This window comes from Balaenoptera musculus, chromosome 5 (genome assembly GCF_009873245.2).
Source record: "Balaenoptera musculus isolate JJ_BM4_2016_0621 chromosome 5, mBalMus1.pri.v3, whole genome shotgun sequence".
Taxonomy (NCBI): domain Eukaryota; kingdom Metazoa; phylum Chordata; class Mammalia; order Artiodactyla; family Balaenopteridae; genus Balaenoptera; species Balaenoptera musculus.
This window is the reverse complement of record NC_045789.1, coordinates 134,815,670-134,836,740: the sequence shown is the minus strand read 5'-3', so window position 1 is coordinate 134,836,740 and position 21,071 is coordinate 134,815,670. Positions and strand designations below refer to the sequence as shown.

Below are 21,071 nucleotides of genomic sequence, written 5' to 3'. Positions count from 1 at the left end.
ATTCTGATTTCAAAAGATACTGTTCTTTGTCCAAACTCTAGGACCAAGTACTAACTCTTGGTCCTACACGGACCAATCTATTTATTCTTAAGGCCTTGCAGTGTTTTCAGCGTTGGTTTGAGCATTCATCTAGAGAACTCAAACTTCCGTTATTAGGAAGAAGGTATTTTAAATAAAACTTGTTAAAACAAAAGCTATATAGAAAGACCTACAGAGGAATTCTTTTTGGGTTATTTTAGCTTACAAAGAGTTCGTGGTATTCATATGGTGTGGCATGTACGTTTATAGATGAACAAAGGGAAACTTAGCTGTTGATCTTTCTAAATGACTGTGCCTCCTCAGCCTTTAATCTTCTCCAACACATGGTATATTCAGAACAAATCAGTGTCTGATAGGAGAAACCATAACCAGTTTCCTGGATTTTGCAGACTGTGTGCATGCAGCTCGCACTATGTGATTCCATTTTCGTATGCAATAAAAGGTTATTCAGATATAATAAAATGGATGGCTCTGAGCATTAACTAGTTAAAGTGATGAAAGTCATGTTGACCTGTACTAAGAAAATATACTTCTGCATAAGTATATCATCTCAAGAAGTTCAGGGAAAAAAAAAAAAAAAAAGCTAAAGGGACTAGCTAAGTTTATACTTGAGTTGGTATTCTTTGATTACTAACTGCAGGGAGAGTACTCCTGTACTAACCTACTTATCTATATTTGCATTGCATTTATCACTTAAGTTACTAGGAACTTTTGATAGGAGTGCCTTCTTAACAGGAAGCAAAACAAAATATCAGGAAAAAAATCCTTTGTCTTAGAACTCTAGAACTCTGGGACTAAGAGTAAAGAATCTGTATATTGGATTTACAGGTTTTTTTTAAAGCCAGGGTCAATACATGGATTCTTACAACCTATTTTGAACTTTTTTCATCTGGGTAAAATGGTTATGGAGCTTGAGACCTTTAAATGAAAATTTCATTTCTCCAGAACTCGATTTAAACCTGGGGCAACTATCCTGGAGTTTCAGCAAAGCATACAAAGGTCTAGGTATTGATTCTTGGGGGATAAATTCTGAGGTACTTAAGACACTTTCCAATAACATTTTATATTGGCTGCTTCTTTGTACAGCCTACCAACATGGTGACTGGTTTCCAACAGAGAGTGAATTGCAACTAGTTACAATTAGTTATAAACAGACAGGCTGTATCAGTGATCCCCAAATATCAATCTGTAGACTAGTTACTTTAAAATTAACCTGTGTGAATTTTAAAATAATAGATTTTCTTGGATGCCTCTATTGGAGAGTCTGGCCTCTCTGGGTTAGAGAGTAGGTCTGGGGTATAGCCTTAGCATTTGTTTTTTGTTTGTTTTTAAATAAAAAATTCTCCCCAGGTGACTCTGATACAGTACTAGGTTCAAGAATACAATAAGTGATACAGAAATACAATAACTGACACTAAGATTTTGCTGAATATCCAAATTACATTCACGTTGGACAGTTCTACCTGAAGCTTTACTCATTAGTAATAATTTCCCACACTTTGAGTCCCCAGAGCAGGCCAGGCAGAAATTATCTCTTACATTTGAGTACTTAGCAGTATGGATAGAACTTTTCACATAATGTCAAAATATATTTTTCATTTTCTTGGAAATTAATTGCTCACATTAGTAGGTATAGCTGTATTTCATGAGGTGCTTTCTGTGTGTCAGGCCCAGCAGTGTCCTTGGCACCCATTTTATATTTAAACACACAAACTCCTTGTGATGTGAGAATTAAGATCTTTATTTTACAGAGGATGAAACTGAGGTTTGGGGAGATTATATAACTTGCTCAACTCTGTGCGAAGTTTATTGCTAAATGTTAAAATTTGGTCTATAGTTAATTTTACCTAATGTATGTAAATATGTCATAGCACCTCTTTTTTAAAAGTATGTGTTATTTCAGCCATACATAGTGTGTACTTCGAAGACATGCAAGAAAAACTTTCCTAAAAACAGAATATCTGTGTCAAAATTCATTTTGTTGACAAACAAAACATATCCTACAAATTAAATGAAGCCTTCCAGAGCCTTGAGTCCATACTTCTCTGGAGAACAGATGAATCTTACTTATTTTGATATGCCACAGAAATATCATTTATTTAAAGGATTCTCAATATAATAAGGTCAATTTGTGATAATTCCTTGTCTTGATGTGAAGTTCTTTGAAAAATAGGTTAGTAATATTGGCATCCATCTACTCTTTTTCTCTTGTTGTCAGGTTTGAGATTCAAAATTCTTAATAATATGATATTGTTTTAGAAGTTTGTTCTTACTATTTCAAGTAAAATTACATTGTTTGAATAGAATGAACTAGATCTCAAATGTGAGGAAGTTACAAGAGGAATCTGGAGGCTCTTAGGAATTCGATGACTGTTATTAATTTTGAAAAAGGATGTCATTCAGATCAAAGGATGTAGTAACATCTCACACAACAGAAACATTGTTGTATCCATTCTACTGCTGGATGACTTGGTAATATTTTAACTTTTCACCTTTTTATTATAAATATTTCACAGGAGCCTTGTCCTATGCTGAACTGGGAACAACTATAAGGAAATCTGGTGGTCATTACACATACATTCTGGAAGTCTTTGGCCCATTACCAGCTTTTGTGCGAGTCTGGGTAGAACTGCTCATTATACGGTAAGAATCTACATACAAAAGAATTAAGGAAAAATAAACCTATTCATTATACCATTTTTTAATCACCTTGATTATTTTTAAGTAGTTAGAAATATACATGTCATGTGATTATGCGGTAAACATGTCTCCTTCAGGACATAAAATCTGTGATGGAATACCTTTCTCAATTAATGTGTTTAATGCAATTTTGCCACTGGCGGTAGTTTGCCAACCCTGCCAAACTTTTAAAGCATCTGCTTTTTGTTAATATTCAATTATTCTCCATGACATTTTCAGGACAGATGCTGACTTGAAAAGGATATGAAGCATCAAAATCTACCTTGATAAATCAGACCTTTTGTTTGATTGTAAATCGTAATTAGACAAAATTAAATGTTATGTTATAGGAACTTGTGTTTTTCTTCTTGTAGATTACACCATTAAGCCATCTTAGTTTACTCAGTTTTTGTGACTAGGAAACTTCTGTTCCTAACAATTTAGTATGTCACCAAGTTTGTTTTTTTTTTTTTTTGGCTGCATTGGGTCTTCATTGCTGCACGCGGGCTTTCTCTAGTTGTGGCGAGCGGGGGCTACTCATCATTACGGTGCGTGGGCTGCTCATTGCAGTGGCTTCTCTTGTTGTGGAGCACAAGATCTAGGCATGCGGGCTTCAGTAGTTGTGGAACATGGGCTCAGTAGTTGTGGCATGCGGGCTCTAGAGCGCAGGCTCAGTAGTTATGGCGCATGGGCTTAGTTGCTCCGCAGCATGTAGGATCTTCCTGGACAAGGGCTTGAACCCATGTCCCCTGCATTGGCAGGCGGATTCTTAACCACTGGACCACCAGGGAAGCCCGTTACCAAGTTTTATACTCTATAAAAGAACAAAACTTCACTGTCACAGATGACTCATGTCCTCATCTTAAACAAATCAGTGAACTACAGTTGCGAAAAGCTTTTTTGAGTTTATTGTTGTAAGAATACGTTCCTCTTCCTGATTGCCCTGGTTTAAAATCAAACCAAATAATGCTAAGTCACTCTGAACAGCAAATTTCCTCCAACTTTGTGGGAAACTTATGATGTCACCTGAGAAGTTTAAAAGTATCCTGAAGGCAAATGGCATCCATGAAACGTGGTTAGCACATTCTGATTGCAGAGTTTAACATAAATCAGTAGAGAAACTTGCTCTTACTGTAAACTTATCAAACTTACACAGCTGAGAGCTCCTGTGAGCTTTTATCCTGTCATGTGGGGCTAAGTGGCAAATGCAGAGCTAATAAGTATTGACTTAATACTAATCTTGGTTTTTATAGTTCTAGGAGTCTCTTTTTTATCAAAGAGCTTAGAGTAGTATCTACTTCTTTGTTAAATCTGTTCTCATTTTAGACAATTCTGCATTATTTAAAATTTATTATAATGAAATAATGATAAAGAGGTATTTTGTTCCTTTTCTAAACTCTGGGATTTGCCCGGGATGTGCCTTCCACTCTTTTCTGATAATCTGAATATTACTCTTCAAAGGTCAACTTAAATTCTATCATTTCCACAGTTAATTTCCTGTTCACCCTAGTTTATAGTATGTCTTTCCTCTCTTAATTCTTCTGAAAAAAATGCAGTCTCTTCTTCTCATTTGACATTGAGTCATATAACCTTACTTAATATTTTAGGAATCCATGCTCTGTTTCCCTGTTAAAACTGCAAGTATTTCAAGCATGTAAGACCAGGTCTCTCACCTTTTTGTAACCCTTATACTACTTACTTCAGTGCCCTGATTATCAGATATTAAATTCTTTTTGAACAAGTAACTGAAAGATTAAGGTTATAATATTTTGAATACAACATACTCAGCATTCAGATGACTACACTACTTATTTAGAGTGCTGGCCTGTCAGGACAGTAGGCTTTTGGAGCCTGATGTAGCTGGACTTGAGTCCTGCTTTAGTCATGTATTGGCTGATTGTATTGGCAATATGATGAGCATGATTATTCCATTTGCAGTAGTAGCACCAATACAGTGCTTATGCATTCACTTATTCATTCCACAAACTACTACTGAATGGTGAATGGCAAGTTAAAGAGACCTGAAGTGGCGTGAGCCATGGTTCCTATTCTCAAGCAGCTCATAATCAAATGTTACTTTAATCACAGGAGAGCTACTTCGTGGGGGGTGTGTGTGTGTGTGTGTGTGTGTTTACAGAAGAAATTACCTAGATATATTCTAGAAGCTTTTTTAATGGTTCTTATATTTCTTTGTAATAATGGACTCACGTTACTCAACTGGTTTCTCAGATAGGCAGAGTAATGAATGGCTTGAGGGGTGACAAGATACCTAGGTACTTTAACATTTCTCTTCCATTGAAAACACCCATGGTACCTAAAAACTTACTATTAAAATTGTACATCAGATTAAGTCACTCTTGTCAGAATTAGTCTGTAAAAACAAATCTTAAGGAAAAAAAATCACACATCAGGGGTCATTTGATTGAATTCACACATTCACTATATATTCAATATTCATTGGGTTTCTACTGTATGACAGACACTATACTATACACTGAAGATGAAATAATGATTAAGATGGACACAGCCTTGTACACATGGATCTCAGGGTCAAATGAGGGAAATAGTTATGAATCAAGACATCACATAAGAGAATATAAAGTTACTACTGTGATACACACTGTGAAAGAGAAGCCATGAGGTTCCGGAAGAGAATATACTCCGGGAGATCTAACCCAATCAGAGGACTGGAGAAGCTTCCTTGGGCAAAAGACTGAACTAAGACCTGAGGTATACGAAACCATCAGTGAGTTGCAGGGGTCTCAGGCAAAGGGTATTCATATCCATGTGTGGGAAGAAGCACACTGAAGAGGAAGGAAAAGCTTAGAGCAGATAGAGCCTTGAATTGAAGAGTTTTTGCATATCCTGAGCATGTTTTGAAAGCACTAAGATGTCATGATCAGATTTTAATTTATATGTCAAAAATTTATAAATGATGGCGACCGAGAAAAATAATCTTGTTGGGGTGAGGAGGAGGTTCTCTTGGAAAAGAAAAAAAAATCAAGAAATCTGTCATGCTAGTACTGGCAGGTCAAGGTTGGAACACATAATGGTGGTTGGTTTTCTGACAGTTAGGAGTTGGACATGGGTGTTGTATAACCATGAGAAGGAAGATAAGCTGAAAGGGAAGGCAGGCAGGACAAAGTAGGTAATATCATGGACTTGCCTGTGTATCTAACAGATATACATTCATATATAGATATATTTAAACTGAAAAGGCATCTGTAATTTTTGCATAGAAATAGTTGAAAAATTAAGATAGAATGGTTTGTTACCTATTTCACTATATACCTGAAGTTATTGCATTTTCTTATTTCATGCATGTTTTCTCCATTTGTAAAATTACAAGAGTACTTTTATTTTTCAACGTATACTTTGCATCTAAATATTTCTGTGGAATTAAGAATAATCACTTGGCTCTTCAAGTTTTGGTCTGTATGGAAAACCAAGACTAATACGATATCAAGCACATAAGCATATATTTGCAATGAACACTTATTAGTACTAATTTTTTTAAGGTGAGTTTTGTGTTCCTTTTCTGACCATGCCCCAACCCATTAGACCTGCACTGTTAATGCATTCATACTGTGCTGGAGTTTAATTGTTGACTTACTGAGAAAGAAGATTGCTTCTTGTGAGGCCCACCTCTGTCAGGATCTCAAGTAATAAACTAAATTTTTAAGAAAAAGTCAAATATGGGAAGGCAGGGGCAAAACTGACTGTACCCAGCCTTGTACCCAAGGAGATGTGAAGTTTAAAAAGTAACCACCAAAACTGTAGACAATATTTCATTTGGAATGTCTATGACAACCTAATCAAATATGGAGTTCTGAAAATCACAGACTTCCCTATTTAATATGTTTCATATGCTGAATAATATCACCTCAAGGTAGAAAAAGTTTAGTGAAGATGCTATTTTTTTTTTCTGTAGTTAACCTAAATATGTTTTTTTTTTTTCTAGCCCTGCAGCCACTGCTGTGATATCTCTGGCCTTTGGACGGTACCTTCTGGAACCATTTTTCATTCAGTGTGAGATTCCTGAACTTGCAGTCAAGCTCATTACAGCTGTGGGCATAAGTGAGTATCACAGGTGTAAATATGAAAAATCCCTACAAAAGTCATTGGAGACAAAGTTTCTTGAGACTTTTTATGTGGTGGGACTGCTCCCCACATAGTGTTCTTCTTGCTTACAGTTCATTGCCGAGTTTGTGTTGGAAAACAAAGAAAAGAATAAGGAGTTGGAGTGATGCCTGATATGACATTACATGCCCGTTTTGCACTGGGTCAGTAGCTATGACGGCTAAGTTTTTAAAATAGGCAAACAAAACCACTTTGTTAGTAAAATAGTAACTGGATTGTACCTAAAAAGAGACTTTTACAAATGAAAACCCAATTTTTAAATGGATTCTGTATTAGAAAATATCCTTCCTCACCGATAACATGTTGAATTTTAACGCACTTAGCCTCATGGAATGGTGTTTGTGTGTTGGGTGTGTGTAGTGTTCATCCATTTTCTAGTGTTAGCAGCTGTCACTCTCAGTGTTAGGATTTTAGCTGTCCATCGATGGTCACAAGAGTCTTCTTCCAGTATTTGATTATTAGTAGTGTTTCTCAACTAGGAGTCTTCTTTATTGTCTCTAAATTAGGAAGTTGTTCATTTTCACCAATGGGCACAGATATTAGAACTTTTTTTAAAAAAGGAAATTAAAAAAGAGGAACATGGCCAACATGATATAAGTGATATGAAGCCCAATATGACTCTAACTTCCTGTTATAAGAGTCGACATTCCAAACTCTTAAATATGATCGGAGATGATCACTTACTTGTAGATACTAACTGAATCACTGTTTTCAGAATCAATATGATCCCACTTGATTAAGTTTGACCTACTTGGAGATAGAGAGCTCCCCAGGAATAATTGAACTACATACCCATGAAAGAATTTGTAGTTATACATGGCTGAAGTATTTCAATAGAACAACGAAGAGAGAGATGAACATCTGACAGTAGAGGGGTGAGTGGTTAGTTAGCAGGAAAGAGTTAGGAATTGCACATAGAATATCTCTAGTGCTGGGTACATGTATTTCTGAACTTAAGTAGGTTCATCCTGGATTCTCCCCCTTAATTCATGGAACATACACAAATAATTGTTCGGTGAAATCTTTGAAGGGAGACAAAGAAAGATACTCAAATTAGGCATTTCTGAGTTCTGGAAAGGTAATGGTGTTCTTGATTCATCTTGCCCTTGATACATACTACAGATGTGAGACTTGGGGACACATCACTTCAACTTTCTGCACCTCAGTGTTCTTACCTTTAAATCGTGCCCAGTCTCATCAGGTGTCTTGTGAAGATTAAACGATAGTAAAAGAGACAATGTATATAAAGTGTTTTGGAGAATGCCAGAAATTTTTTAAGAATGAAGTTACAAATGGTAGCTGTTTATACTCTTGTGGGAAAACATCTCCTCAAATTCCATGAGACCAGGGCCTTACTCACTGCTGGGTTTCCAGCCCTTCCCATAGCATCTAGCATGTTGTTTGTGCTCAGTAAATATTTATTGACAACTGATTTTTACGAGAAGAGGTCTAAAAATTTTTCTCTAGTAGAGAAGCCAATGGAATGCCTGTGTGTTAAACTTGGAGGATTACACATCTTCAGGTCTCTCAGGCAGCAGGAAGATGGAGGTAAATAGTTTGCTCCGATCTAACACCATTAATTTTTGAATTTTTGAATTTTTGAACCATCTTAGCATAGTGGTGATAACTCAGGCTCTGGAGGCAAACTGCCTGGAATTGAAAGTTAGTGTCATAATTTCTTAGTTATGTGATTTAGGGCTAAATATTAAACCTCTTTAAGCATCGGTTTTATTTATTGGTAAAATACCTGTGAAAAGATAATTTATCTTGAATGGCTGTGGAAGGATGAAATTAGTCACATTTTTAAGACTTAGCAGAGTGCCTTAACCAACCACTTGAGAAATGAGAGTGGGGTGGTAGGGGGGCATTACTAAATACTAATTCACCCCCTCCCCTTTTAAAAGTACTTTACTTCGTTTCTGTCAAATTAATAAAAATGAAAAGTTTTGGCTTACCCCAAATCTTGTCCATTCTGGTAAATGTATCAGGCCCATGGAAGTTGAACGGGGAAATCTTATATATTCATATTTGTCTTCTCTCCTCTAGCCCAATACTGACATTACTCCCTTTAACGTCTATGGAACTCCATGAATTTTCACTCTCCTTGTAGCTTCAATAAACATTGAAGTATGTTCAATATTTGAAATGATATTTAGTTTTTTGGTTCTGCTCTCCTGAAACTAGACCCTGTTTAAGTATACACTCGAATGGCAGAATATTATAATAAAAATACTTTCCTTAAAATGTGGGATCTAGTCCCAGATGCATCCGTAACAACCTCTCTCTCCGTCTCAATTTTCTTACTAGTTTAGTTTACGTAGGTGAGTAAAGAGCCCTACCTTCTTCCCATAACCTGTGGGAGTAATTGGGGGAAGCAAACAAAGTAACACTAATGATTGCGATGTGAGAAAAAGAAATAGCCATTTCTACAAATGCAGTACTGTACTTTCTTTTCTAAAACTGTACTTTCCTGGCATCATTAAATTACATGAAAGAAACTCTAGGCCCAGTTCTGTGCTAGCTTCTCAAACATTGTACATGGAGTGGCTCTTTATAAATCTGAAATTGGGCTATCCCTACTCCTTTTCTACCGTAACTAGATACCATGACAACCAATTCTTAGGTAAATACATGTCGTATTGAAATATATAAGGAGTGCAGAACAGCAACTATACCCTTCAGGAGGATGAGAAATAAAATGTGAAATCAAAGTGTCCTGAAATCCCAGCCAAGATAAACATGAACCTTAGCAGAAAGGAAGAGTTACCGGGAGTTTGGAATAGCTAGGTATAGTAGTGAGATGGTATGTGTCTTTTGAGCTACTTCCTCATTGTTATCTGTGAACGACTGGTAAAAGTGTGGACTCTGGGGTCAGCTTACTTGGCTTCAATCCTATCTTTACACCTTACCTTCGTGAACACGGGCAAGTTAAGTAATATCTGGATTCTCAGCTGCTCATCAGAAAAATAACACCAGTGATGGTAACCACTTCATAGAGATAGGATTAAACAACATTATCCATGTAAGGTCCTTGTACAATGTCTGTCATATAACAATAGTATATATTTATTTAAGGCTTACCATTTTAATTCCTAATAGTGAGATCCTAGATATAGTCTCTCTGCTTTATAAAGGTTGTTTATTGCTAAAAACCTATCCGAAATTAATGTATCCAGGAAACGAATGCAAACAAAGAGATAGAGGCGACCCGGGCAGCTGCTACAAAGAACAGTGGAACAATTCACTTTAGCTCACCATGTCGCATCCATATGGTGTCCGTATATTTTACCAGTTTAGCACAGAGCAGTCAGAAGCCAGAAGCCAGGGAGAACCTGAACCTGGGAGATAACCCAATATATCCAGGCTCAGTAATCTCACTCTGCAAAACAAAAGACAGACTTGAATTACGGAAGTGCAGAAAGAAATACTTGCCAGTCCTTAAATCATGGTACCAGTTTTTAACACTCCTCGTTGCTGTTGCTGCACTTCAGTTCTTAGGAAACGGCATCATTAATAAATAAATAAAAACTATATGTCCCTCTGTTTTCATTTTGGTAACATTTAAGGTAAGCAATAATAATAATAATAATAATAATAATAAGCCCAAATTGATACAGGTAATTCTTAATGCATGAAATTAGCAATCATTATTCAAAGGAAGTAAAGCTAGGCTGAAAGCTTGTTCAGATTTCTTTCATGATTACAATGTGGATAGATAGTGTATAAAAACCAAAATATTGTAGATGTTGTTTCAGAAACTCTGAAAACTTGCGTTTAGTGAATCCCAAATCCCTTTTCAGTATTGTTGGATAAGCAATATACGTAGACTTAAATTTCTCTGTAAAGACACATGATGAAACAGCAGTTCTAGCCACTGGAGGACCTTCACAGTGCCTCTGTACTGGCTACCTTGTTACTTGTTAAGCTGTATCCCTTCAGGGTCATAGAGGTACATCTCAGCTGGAATTTGGGGTAGGGAATAATGAGGGCAATGTCTGGATGCTCAGATAAAGCAGGGTTTTGAGAAACCTTTGAGAGAAATCAGGCTTAGCCAGAATTTTTATTTCAGCTGTCTGAGAGGAAAGCAAGGTGAGATTATCCAGTCATAATATTTGTTTGATTTTGTCTTCCATTTTTCTAAGAAAACTTTACAAAATATAAAATTCCCAAAACTCATTTTTTTTCTATTTCAATAGACATTGAATGTAATGCCTACGCTCTTTATGAACGTAACAAACCTTCTTTCCTCTTCCCAAATATATAGAGGTTCTAAATATGAGAATGCCTCTCTCTTTTCCCTCCCCCTTCCTCCCTCCCTCCCTTTCTTCTTTTTCTTCCTTCCTATCCTCCCTCCCTCTATTCCTTTTTCTCCTTCCTCGTCTTTCTCCCCTCCTCTCCTTACAACAGCTCTTTTCTATTGTGGAGTACTCTCAAAAATAGTGTTTGGGGTTTTAGGAGCTCTAGTTAAAAGAAAACAGTGCTCTTTTGTTGTTGGTGGGAACATGCACCCAATTATTTTCAGATCAGTGCTGAATCTCCTTAACTAAAAAAATAATCCCTTTCTTATCACGACTCATTTATCACAGAGTAATTTACATAGAAAAAGGAAAAGAATCACTGGATGATGAAGATGAGCACAGAGTTGCATTAAATTATTCTCAATATATAAGTGCTTTGTATAGGGGAGAGGAAAATAATTATCTTTTATCTTTTCACTGATAAAATAATGCACTTGGTGATTAGCAATCGACCTGTCTATTTCTTCATGTTTCCAGCTTCAAACATAGATAAAATATTTCTCTTAGCTTCCCATGTAGCTTATTCAGGGCTCAAGCCTTTCTAATCATTCTCATCATTATTTCTTTGAAACATTTCTTCATTAGTAACCTCCTATCTAACTTTTCATGGTCCCTTATTCTTCCCATCTTTGAGTTGTTTTCAAAAACGAAAATTGCTTTTATTGATTTTTTTACTTAATACTTCATTATAAAAATTATTTTAAATCATGTAGAAAAATAAAATTTTAAACTTGAAAGTTATTCAGTATTCTATCATCTATAGATAACTTCTGTTAATGTTTTGGTAAACACTCATTCAGAATTTTTCCGTTCCTTTCTCTCTGTCTTTGTGTCTTTATCTATCTTTCTATCTACCTATCAATTTATCATCTACCCATCTCTCTGTAATTTGCTGTATTGGTCAGTAAAACGTCATGAACAATCTTTCGTGTAATAAATATTTAACTGCATCATGATTTTAAATGGCTGCATAATAAACCCTTAAAAAGGTATACTTTAATTAGCCTTCCTTTAGGGGGCTAGGTTATTTTTTAAATTTTGCTATTATACATTGTATTGATACATTTGCTCCAATTCTTAAATTCTGAAATGAGCTAATGATTGTATCAGGCAATTGGAACTATGAAGATCACTCATTATTGTACATATGGAAAGCTTCCTATTGCAACCTGAACTGTAAGAATTCTGTGTTTGGTTTTATCCTCCAAGAAGTATTTTCATACATTTTTGTTGTTTGTTTAGGGAGAATACACCTTTTTAAAAATAAAGCTTATAGATAATAACTACAAATGTCAGGTATGAAGTAGCTTTTGGGGCAGTGGAGGAGGAAGCAAGTAACACTAAGCATAAGGTTTTAGAAAGAGCGTAAAGTTGAAATCCACTGTCTAGAATAAGTCACCCCAGCAGAGTATAGGAGGCACGGTTTGAGAATATCGCCATTCATTTCATTCCTCTTGGCCGAAGGTGGTTTTTTAAAACTGAGCTCATTCACTGATTCAACAAAACCATGTTGATGATCTTCCTGGGCCAAGGATGAAGCTGGATACTAGCAAGACAGAGATGAATAATGCTTGTTCTGCCCTCAAGGTTCTCATGGTCCACAGTGCGGGGAGAGTGAATAGTTGAATACTACTCGGGACACTGTGGACGGTATCACCAAGAAAGGGAAATTCTGCTGGCTTCAGACCCAATGTGCATCTGGGAACTCTTTTGGATTCAGCCCTTGTAACATTTTTTTCCAAGTTCCAAAACATATCTGGGAAGCCTATACATTTAGGGTAGGTTGAAAGTCACTCCTGACTGTGCTGATTGGAAAGTGGAAAGGAAATGCAAAAAGTGCTGTCTGCAGCTAGTCCTGAAGGTGAAGAATCACGTCCCAGCTCACACATTGCCCCTTCTTGAGTGTGATGCCGAGCTGGCAGGTAACTATGCACAAGATCAATCACTGAGCGAGGAAAGAGTTGCCTGATCTATCAAGCTGAAGAGTCACATTCAACAGTCTCATTGCATGTGATGACTTCGGGATTTGCTTAGAAGGTATTTTTATATGATTATTAGGGTGCTACAGTATTTGTCCACTCTTATTGACATATACAAAGAACAAGATAGAACTTCTTACTGTTCACAGGTTTCATCCAAGCCTCTGAAACTTCGGTGTGCATAAAAATCACCTAGAGATCTTGCTGAGATACAGATTTGTAGTCCTTAGGTCTGGTGTGGTGCCTGAGATTCTGCATTTCTCAACTGCTTCCAGGTAATGGCAACATTGCTGGTTCACGGATGGCACTTTGAAGAGCCACAACCTAAGACGTCTTCATACCCGTGATGATTCACCTTTTCTAACTTCATCTATTTGTTTGCAGCTATGGTGATGGTCCTAAATAGCATGAGTGTCAGCTGGAGCGCCCGGATCCAGATTTTCCTAACCTTTTGCAAGCTCACAGCAATTCTGATCATTATAGTCCCTGGAGTGATGCAGCTAATTAAAGGTAGGGACTGAAAAGTAAATGCTTTTTAAAATACGTTTCTGCTTTTGGTCTCTTCTAACACTAACTTTCGCTTGTACTAGCAGAATCCCTTAATTAGTCTCTCTGTTCATGGAACTTAGACTCTGTACTGTCATCTAATTGATTCGAAAGCCTGCAACATTGGGGGTTGAGTTGGTATTTACAGCTGAATGGCAACAAGAGGATTAAGACTGGGCCAAGCAACAAAATAAGGCATCAGTGAATTTTCTCTTGGTCTAAACTATTTGTAGTGAAAACACAAAGGGGGAAAGAAAAATAAGCCATTGGTTTTAACTACAGATAAATATGTCTTCTTATTTTTACTTAAAGTAGTTCAACCACAGTATTAAAGATTAGAGAGAAAAAGATATCTGGAAAATAATGAAAAATGATGAATAATTATTTTACGGTTATTATTCCTTTCACCTTGAGAATGGATTCTTGACAGAAGGAGAGTCAGATATGGGAATAGCATTCGCAAAAAGACAAATATTATCTGACAATAAAGATAGCTGTAAAAATGTAAGTTTTATTGTTACATTATTTTTATGTAAAATCTGCATTTCTGTGGAAATGTAACATCATTTTCTGGAAGTATTTGCCTTATAGACTTGCCTATTAAATAAGAAAAGATGAGATGGTTGAGGGTGATGTCATTTAGAGTTTCAGTTCTAGGTAAGAAGGCACAGGCAATTGCTTGGATTCAGGGGAAGTTGTTGGATGAGAAGGAGGTCCAGGTGAGTTATTTAACTAACAGTGGGCACAATGGTAGGAAATAAGTAGGAAAGTGAGATGAAATTGTAAAGGAGTGACATATAACTTGGACATGTTAAGTATTTAATGTTGACATTGATATTGTCTGTTCCAAGAAAGGGAATTTATAGAGAAATTTAATGAAGTGGCAAGAGAAGAATTACACAAGACAAAAGGAAATGCCAAAATTAAGCAAAAAAAAATCATTGCTGATGGTAGAGGCATTAAACAGTAATAAAAGTGGAACAATTCGTCATTCTGTAGCTGGGGAAAGGGAGCTGCTGCTGTCCATTTAATAAGCCTTGTGGGAGAGCTTAGAGCTCTCCTGGCTAAATGTTTGCATCAAATCCAGCAACCTCAGCCAACGTAAACACAGTGAAGATGTTTAACACTATAGCTTACACTGAAGGGAAGACGTGGGCTCACTCTTCTAATTCACCTTGGCCTCCACAGAGCTGACCTGCCCATATTTTATCTGACCCATCAGAAATGTAGGGAAAATAATCTGTTTTGCTGCTGCTTTCCTTTTCTGAGCTAACTCTTTAGACTTCTGTAAGGAATTTCTTCCATTTTTGGAAAGTGCAGAAACTCTGGGTCATGGACCCTTCTTTTGTTCTAGTTTAGGTTCCAAAAGATGATATACTATCCTTTAAAACAAAGAGTTTTTTCTTTTCTTTTTTCTTTTTGATGTAATGTAAGACTGTAGTCAGTTTTTACCACTTATTTATATATGTGTGCGAGGTGAGGTGAGGTTGCCCAAATGGTAGTGTATTGCAAATTCCTTGAGAGCAAAAGTCATGATAGATTGTTTAGATTTGTTTTTTCACATTACAATAGAATGATCCTTTAATACTTATTATATCATTACTGAACCAAACTTAGGTCTGCTTGCCCGATGCACAGCAAAGCCAATCTACTGACACCGAGTTGTGGTGAAGGAAAGTACAGTGTTTATTGCAGGGCCAAGCAAGGAGAATGGGCAGCTCATACTCAAAAGACCTGAACCTCCGGATGGCTTTCAGGAAAGGCTTTTTAAAGACAGTGTGAGGGAAAGGCTCACAGGGTGCATGATCAGCTCATGCACCATTCTCTGATTGGTTGATGAGGAGGTAACAGGTAAGGTCACAGAGGTCAGCATTATCGATCTTCAGGTTGCAGCCAGTTTGGGGGCCACAAGATTGTGGTGATCATGAAGTTAGCTCCTTCCACCTGGTGGGGGTTTTAGTATCTGGAAAACAACTCAAGGGTATGACTCAGGATGTTATCTATAGCCCTTGAGGAGTAACTAAAAGACCTTGAGTTTGTTTTACGGCTAAACCATTACTATTTTGTTTTGTCTTGTTTGACTGCTTTCCTTTGTTTCTGCATTTTCTCACTTCTCTGATTAAAATTGTTCTTTGGAACTCAGGGAAGGCCTAGAAGGTTAAAGCTTTTCTACAAACAAGAGGCAGGGGACATGGGGAGTGGTCTGTCCCCAGGAAGGCCCCACAGGGTACTGCTCAGTTTCAATATCAGTGCTTAATGTGGCCATGTTTCCTTATATCTCACTTAACAGAGAAGTGACCTGAGAATTTTACTACATTTAAAGTAAATTAAATATTTTGGAGAGTATTCTCAGCAGGTTTATTTACTCTATTACTATAAAACAGTGATTCTCTTTGTCTCTAACTTATCACATATTTCTCACATTAATATGAAACTTCAAGAAGAGAAAAATTTTACTTACACAGATTGTACATTTATTCTAATCTAATGAGATCCAGAAACTAGCTGTATGTTCTGTATTCTCTTATGAGGATTTGTTAAACTTTCCTTTGAATATAATAACTTTCATCTTCGTGAGACTTCTGTTATGCAGCCAAAATATTCCTGAAACTTAGAAACACCTCTCTTTCGTAATACTCTCAAAATGGCCCTTTTCAGGATCTGTGCTTGGGATTCAGTCTTTACAAAATTTGATATCTTTTATTGATTATTCAGTGCTGCACTCTTAGGAGTATTGTCCCTTAAGGCCAAGTAGACCACAGATCATGGTAAAGCAATATGCAACAGATGTTTTTACAGGGTTTCCAGTATTTATATTTTCCTTCTATGAGGACACAGAGATGTTTTTGTAAAATAGGTATTTCTGAATTGACAGTATCATTTTTAAAAATGAACTGTGTTTGGGAATTGGATGCTTTGAGGGGAAAGTCATTTAGTGGCTAAGTCAATATTCTCCATTTTGGGTCTCAAAACTTGCACGTTATATTGATACATGTGTTGTTGTCTGGACAATGTAGGCGAAAACTGAGATTTGAGTGAAGAGAGAAAGGGTCTTATGTATATCATCTACCTCCCATCCGTCTTTTATTTTCTTACGGGAAGGCCAGTTTTGAAACAAGTCACATTTCCCATTTAGATCATTTCATTTGCTATTTTCTTTGGGAAATAGAGACTTTTCATGCTTAACTTTGAATATTGTTTAACTAAAGTAAATCTGAATTTCTATTTTTTAATTATCCAAAAGATATACAGGAAAAGTCCCATTATGATTTACAAAGTAGAGAAAACGGTTATGCATAAAAGTGCTCAGTCCAGGACTTCCCTGGTGGCGCAGTGGTTAAGAATCTGCCTGCCAATGCAGGGCACATGGGTTCGAGCCCTGCTTCGGGAAGATCCCATATGCCGTGGAGCACCTAAGCCCGTGCGCCACAACTACTGAGCCCGCGTGCCACAACTACTGAAGACCGTGTGCCTAGAGTCCATGCTCCGCAACAAGAGAAGCCACCGCAATGAGAAGCCCATGCACCGCAATGAAGAGTAGCCCCTGCTGGCCGCAACTAGAGAAAGCCCGCACGCAGCAGTGAAGACCCAATGCAGCCAAAAATAAATAAATAAATTTATAAAAAATAAAAATAAAAGTGCTCAGTTCACATGTTGATGCAAAAATTTGTTTACACCTATTTATTTTAGAGTTCAGTATAGTTTCTTTTGTGTTTCTAGAAGGAAACCATGCCATTCTCTAGGAAAGGGTCTGCAGACTTTCTCTGTAAATGGGCGGATAGTAAATGTTTTCAACTTTGTGTGCCATGTGGTCTCTGCCACAACTATCAGCTCTGCTGGAGAGTAAAATTAGCCATAGACTGATAGTATCAGTCATAGGTAAATAAGTGGACCTAACTGTGAGCCAATAAATCTTTCTTTACAAAAGAAGCTTGGGGGTGCGGAGCAGATTTGTTCCACAGGGTTTTCCAACCCCTGTTGGTATCCAATGAACTATAGGGAGAAAGCAGAAAGTAAGTTAAATGATGTGAGAAGGTGGTTCTTGGGTTTCATGCCTCCTCATTGAAGATAGACCCTTGAATATTTCTTCCCAAGCATTATATTATCATCATTTTTAAGAATTATATCACACTCCTAAAAACTATAGTTTACAGACGATCCTTTAGTCTTCTTTCATGGTCAAACTCTGTTACGAGTAGAGGCATGCTTAAAAAAGAGATTGTTTTTGAAATGCCATTTTCCTCTTTGCCATGATTTTATTAAAATAAATGTGAGGTAGTGTTAGTGGAAATCAGTATACTTTTGGGACTCCTTCTCGAGAATGGATACAGCATTAATAAAGTTGGGAATGAGCAGAGAGTAAGAAATCTAGACCTGAAACTGTATAGTTCATTCCCAACCCCCCTCCTCCCCCCCATTCATGTTTATGGTTAAAGAATGAATAATAACCAATTCTTTGAAAAGTCCTAAATCTTTCTATTCTTATTGTAGGGCAAACACAACACTTTAAAGATGCCTTTTCCGGAAGAGATGCAAGTATTATGGGATTGCCACTGGCTTTTTATTATGGAATGTATGCATACGCTGGCTGGTAAGTTGATATCGCTATCAACTGGTGATTTGGATGGTTCATTAATTCCTTCAAGCACTTTAAGTGCCAAGCAAGGTGCTAGGCAAATGTGAACAGGCATAATCCAGTGTGACATGCTTTACTTGAAGTGAGAAAGATGATGTGGCTCCCTTCACCAGGCCAGTTACCGTGCACACAACTTAACACAAACATCACTGAGGTTTCCAGTCAAGGCAACTACCAGATTTAACCTGATAATGTAAAAAAGAAACAAATGCTGGGTCTTGAGAACCAGTACAAATCACTTATAAGTATGGGTCAGTAAGGGCATAAGGGCGCCCCAAGAAATTAAAGATTAGTATTGATACTTTGTCAGAAAGCCTCCCAGCAGAAGCTACAGAGATGTACCCAATAGTGATTAATTGATTTACTCAACCTTCCCATGAGAAGGAAATAATTCAGATACAGAAATAAGTAAGATGTTCCCAGGAGGTAAAATGGTACTGTAAAGGCAGGGAGGAGAAAACAGGATAGTGAAATCAGGTGTACTAGATAATCTGTTACATTTTAAAGGACCTTACAAATTCCTTAAAATTTCCTCAACACTTGAAAACAAAAAAATGCAGGAAGGATGAATAAAATCACTGTGCCACAAGTATATTTCCTTAAATCCCTGTCCAACTGTGATGCCATTCTGGTTGAAGCATTAAAGCTTTGTATTCATGTCTTGCTTTGTTCAGGAACTTGAATAACAATAATCATGACCAGGAGTGGGATTTTTTTCCTAATTACATTTTACTGATCTAATAAGATTTAGTTGAAGCGACTGCTGCAAGAAATCCCATTAGGTAGAAAAATACTGCTTAAACATCAAAATAATTGTAATGCAATTAAATTTCATTGTTTGGGAATAATTACTAGCAATATTTCTTCTTTATTATTTATAGAGCTAATAGTTGTACAGTTGCTGTGAGAATGTTCTATGAGTCTAAAAATAATGAACTACACTAGCTCAAAAATTATGTAAATGCATTTCAAATACAAATACAATTTCCTTTTGTTTCTTTTGTTTTTAGGATCTTACCTTCCAGCTAATGCATGGAATATAAAAATATTTTTTACCCTGTTAATCTCACTGAATTATGGAAATAGAGCACTAGAGGAGAATTAGGAGAGTACAGGAACTAAAAATTTTAATATGGTATTTGAAGCAAATGTTTGAAGTTCTTAGAAGACTGTAGCTCTAAAAAGTCTAGTGTAAAATATTTGTGTATTCTCGAAATATTTTGATAGCCATTGCGTGTAAGCATTACTCTTAGTATTTTTGAAGTCTTTTTATTTTTGTCCAAAGCACAACGTGGTGCTGAACAAAAAAATAGAACGGAATTGTGCTCCCAGGGTTAGCAGCAGAATCATCTATTCTATGGCTATTCAACCTGATCACAGCTCTGGCACCCTGGGGCACCAGCCAAGCCCTGGGAGGGTCACCGAGAGACACCAGAGCAAGTGGGGAGGTGACAAAAGCTTTCAGCTAGAGCCAAGTGTTGGGGGCTTGGCGGTATTCAATCAGGAATGCGGAATGTGGAGATCGTCACGAGGGAGATTTGATTAATTCTACTGAATGAAGTTTCTTTTGCCTGAGTACCATGCATCTGTTCCCACGGAATCTTAACAATATTCTTCTATCCAACGCACTCCCCTACTCTAAGTGCTGACTATTCAGGTTACCTGCTTTATGTAGGGCAAATCTTCTCCACTTCTGTAAGCTTTTGAGGGCTGATAGATTTCTCCAAGTATAAAGACTCTTTTCATTTTGAATGATCTTATTATCTTAACCTTTAGTTTTGTTGATGCTGAACCACAAATGTTACTCTCGTTAAAATGATTAAAAAATGACAATTTCGGTGATAATAAATGAGTCCAAAGAACTGCAAAATGGGGTGGAGGACAGGAAGTTTTTATAGGATGAAGAGTAAGGAGCAAAGAAAAGAAAAATAGAAAATGAGTATGAAACAAGGAAATAATTATAGAGCCCAGAGGTGGCTTGGCGTTTGGAGGTTAAGTGACTCCATCTTGGACCTAGAAATATATTTCAATACTCTGTTTACAGTGTAAACGGGGTCTACATGAACCTTTGGTCATACTTTTACCCGTCGAATCCTCATGTCCACATCCTAGTTTAAAGAACAGGAAACTGTTGGTTTTCTTGTATTCTAGAGTGTTCAATCATAGTGTAGGAAATTAAGGCCGGGATTTTAAATGGACTGTTACGCGTTACCAATGGTTAATGTAGGGGGCAGATAAGTAACTGTTATGTCTCCAACAGGCTGTTCTGCTACCTGAATGCTGCTTTGTGGATAGGTAGAAATCATCTGCTTGTTAATCTGTGGCCATCAGTCTTAGAAAAAGGGAGCTGTGTGTAGAAGAACTAGTCTGTTGGTTTGGAGTGCCAGAGGAAAAAGTTAATATCTGGATATAAATGGAACAAGATAGAGACTAAAAGAGTTCCCAAAGCAGGGGGTGTTTAGGCACTTTCCAAATGTGATCCTGCCTCTCTGACCTTTTTTTGTCTTTCATGACGGAATTACAAGACTGGGTTGTGGAATTATAAATTGGGCGCCATAATAAGCCTCCACTCCCTGTGCTGCCCGGCCCTGACAATCTTTGATGCAAAAAAAGAAAAAAAAAAAAAAAAAAAAAAAGGGTGTAGGGCGCATTGCAAATAAGGAGACAGAAGCAGCTGTTGTCCTCAGAAGTTAACCACCCAGGGTGTAAGTAAACGCAGCAAGACCCTTGTTGTCTGGGAGGCCTTGATCCGTT

General features: G+C 37.0%; 1 protein-coding gene across 2 annotated transcripts in view; it reads left to right on the top strand.

Moving 5' to 3' along the window:
• SLC7A11 (solute carrier family 7 member 11) overlaps positions 1-21,071 on the top strand; it is an 89,476-nt gene that overhangs the window by 1,670 nt on the left and 66,735 nt on the right. For both annotated transcript variants that reach the window (XR_005019964.1, XM_036852743.1), the window contains exons 2-5: positions 2,556-2,682; positions 6,680-6,795; positions 13,520-13,645; positions 18,173-18,272. Coding sequence is in view for 1 of the 2 variants with exons in the window: in XM_036852743.1 (XP_036708638.1) it covers positions 2,556-2,682; positions 6,680-6,795; positions 13,520-13,645; positions 18,173-18,272 (469 nt within the window). In the remaining variant the exon portion in view is untranslated. The remainder of the gene's footprint in view (positions 1-2,555; positions 2,683-6,679; positions 6,796-13,519; positions 13,646-18,172; positions 18,273-21,071) is intronic.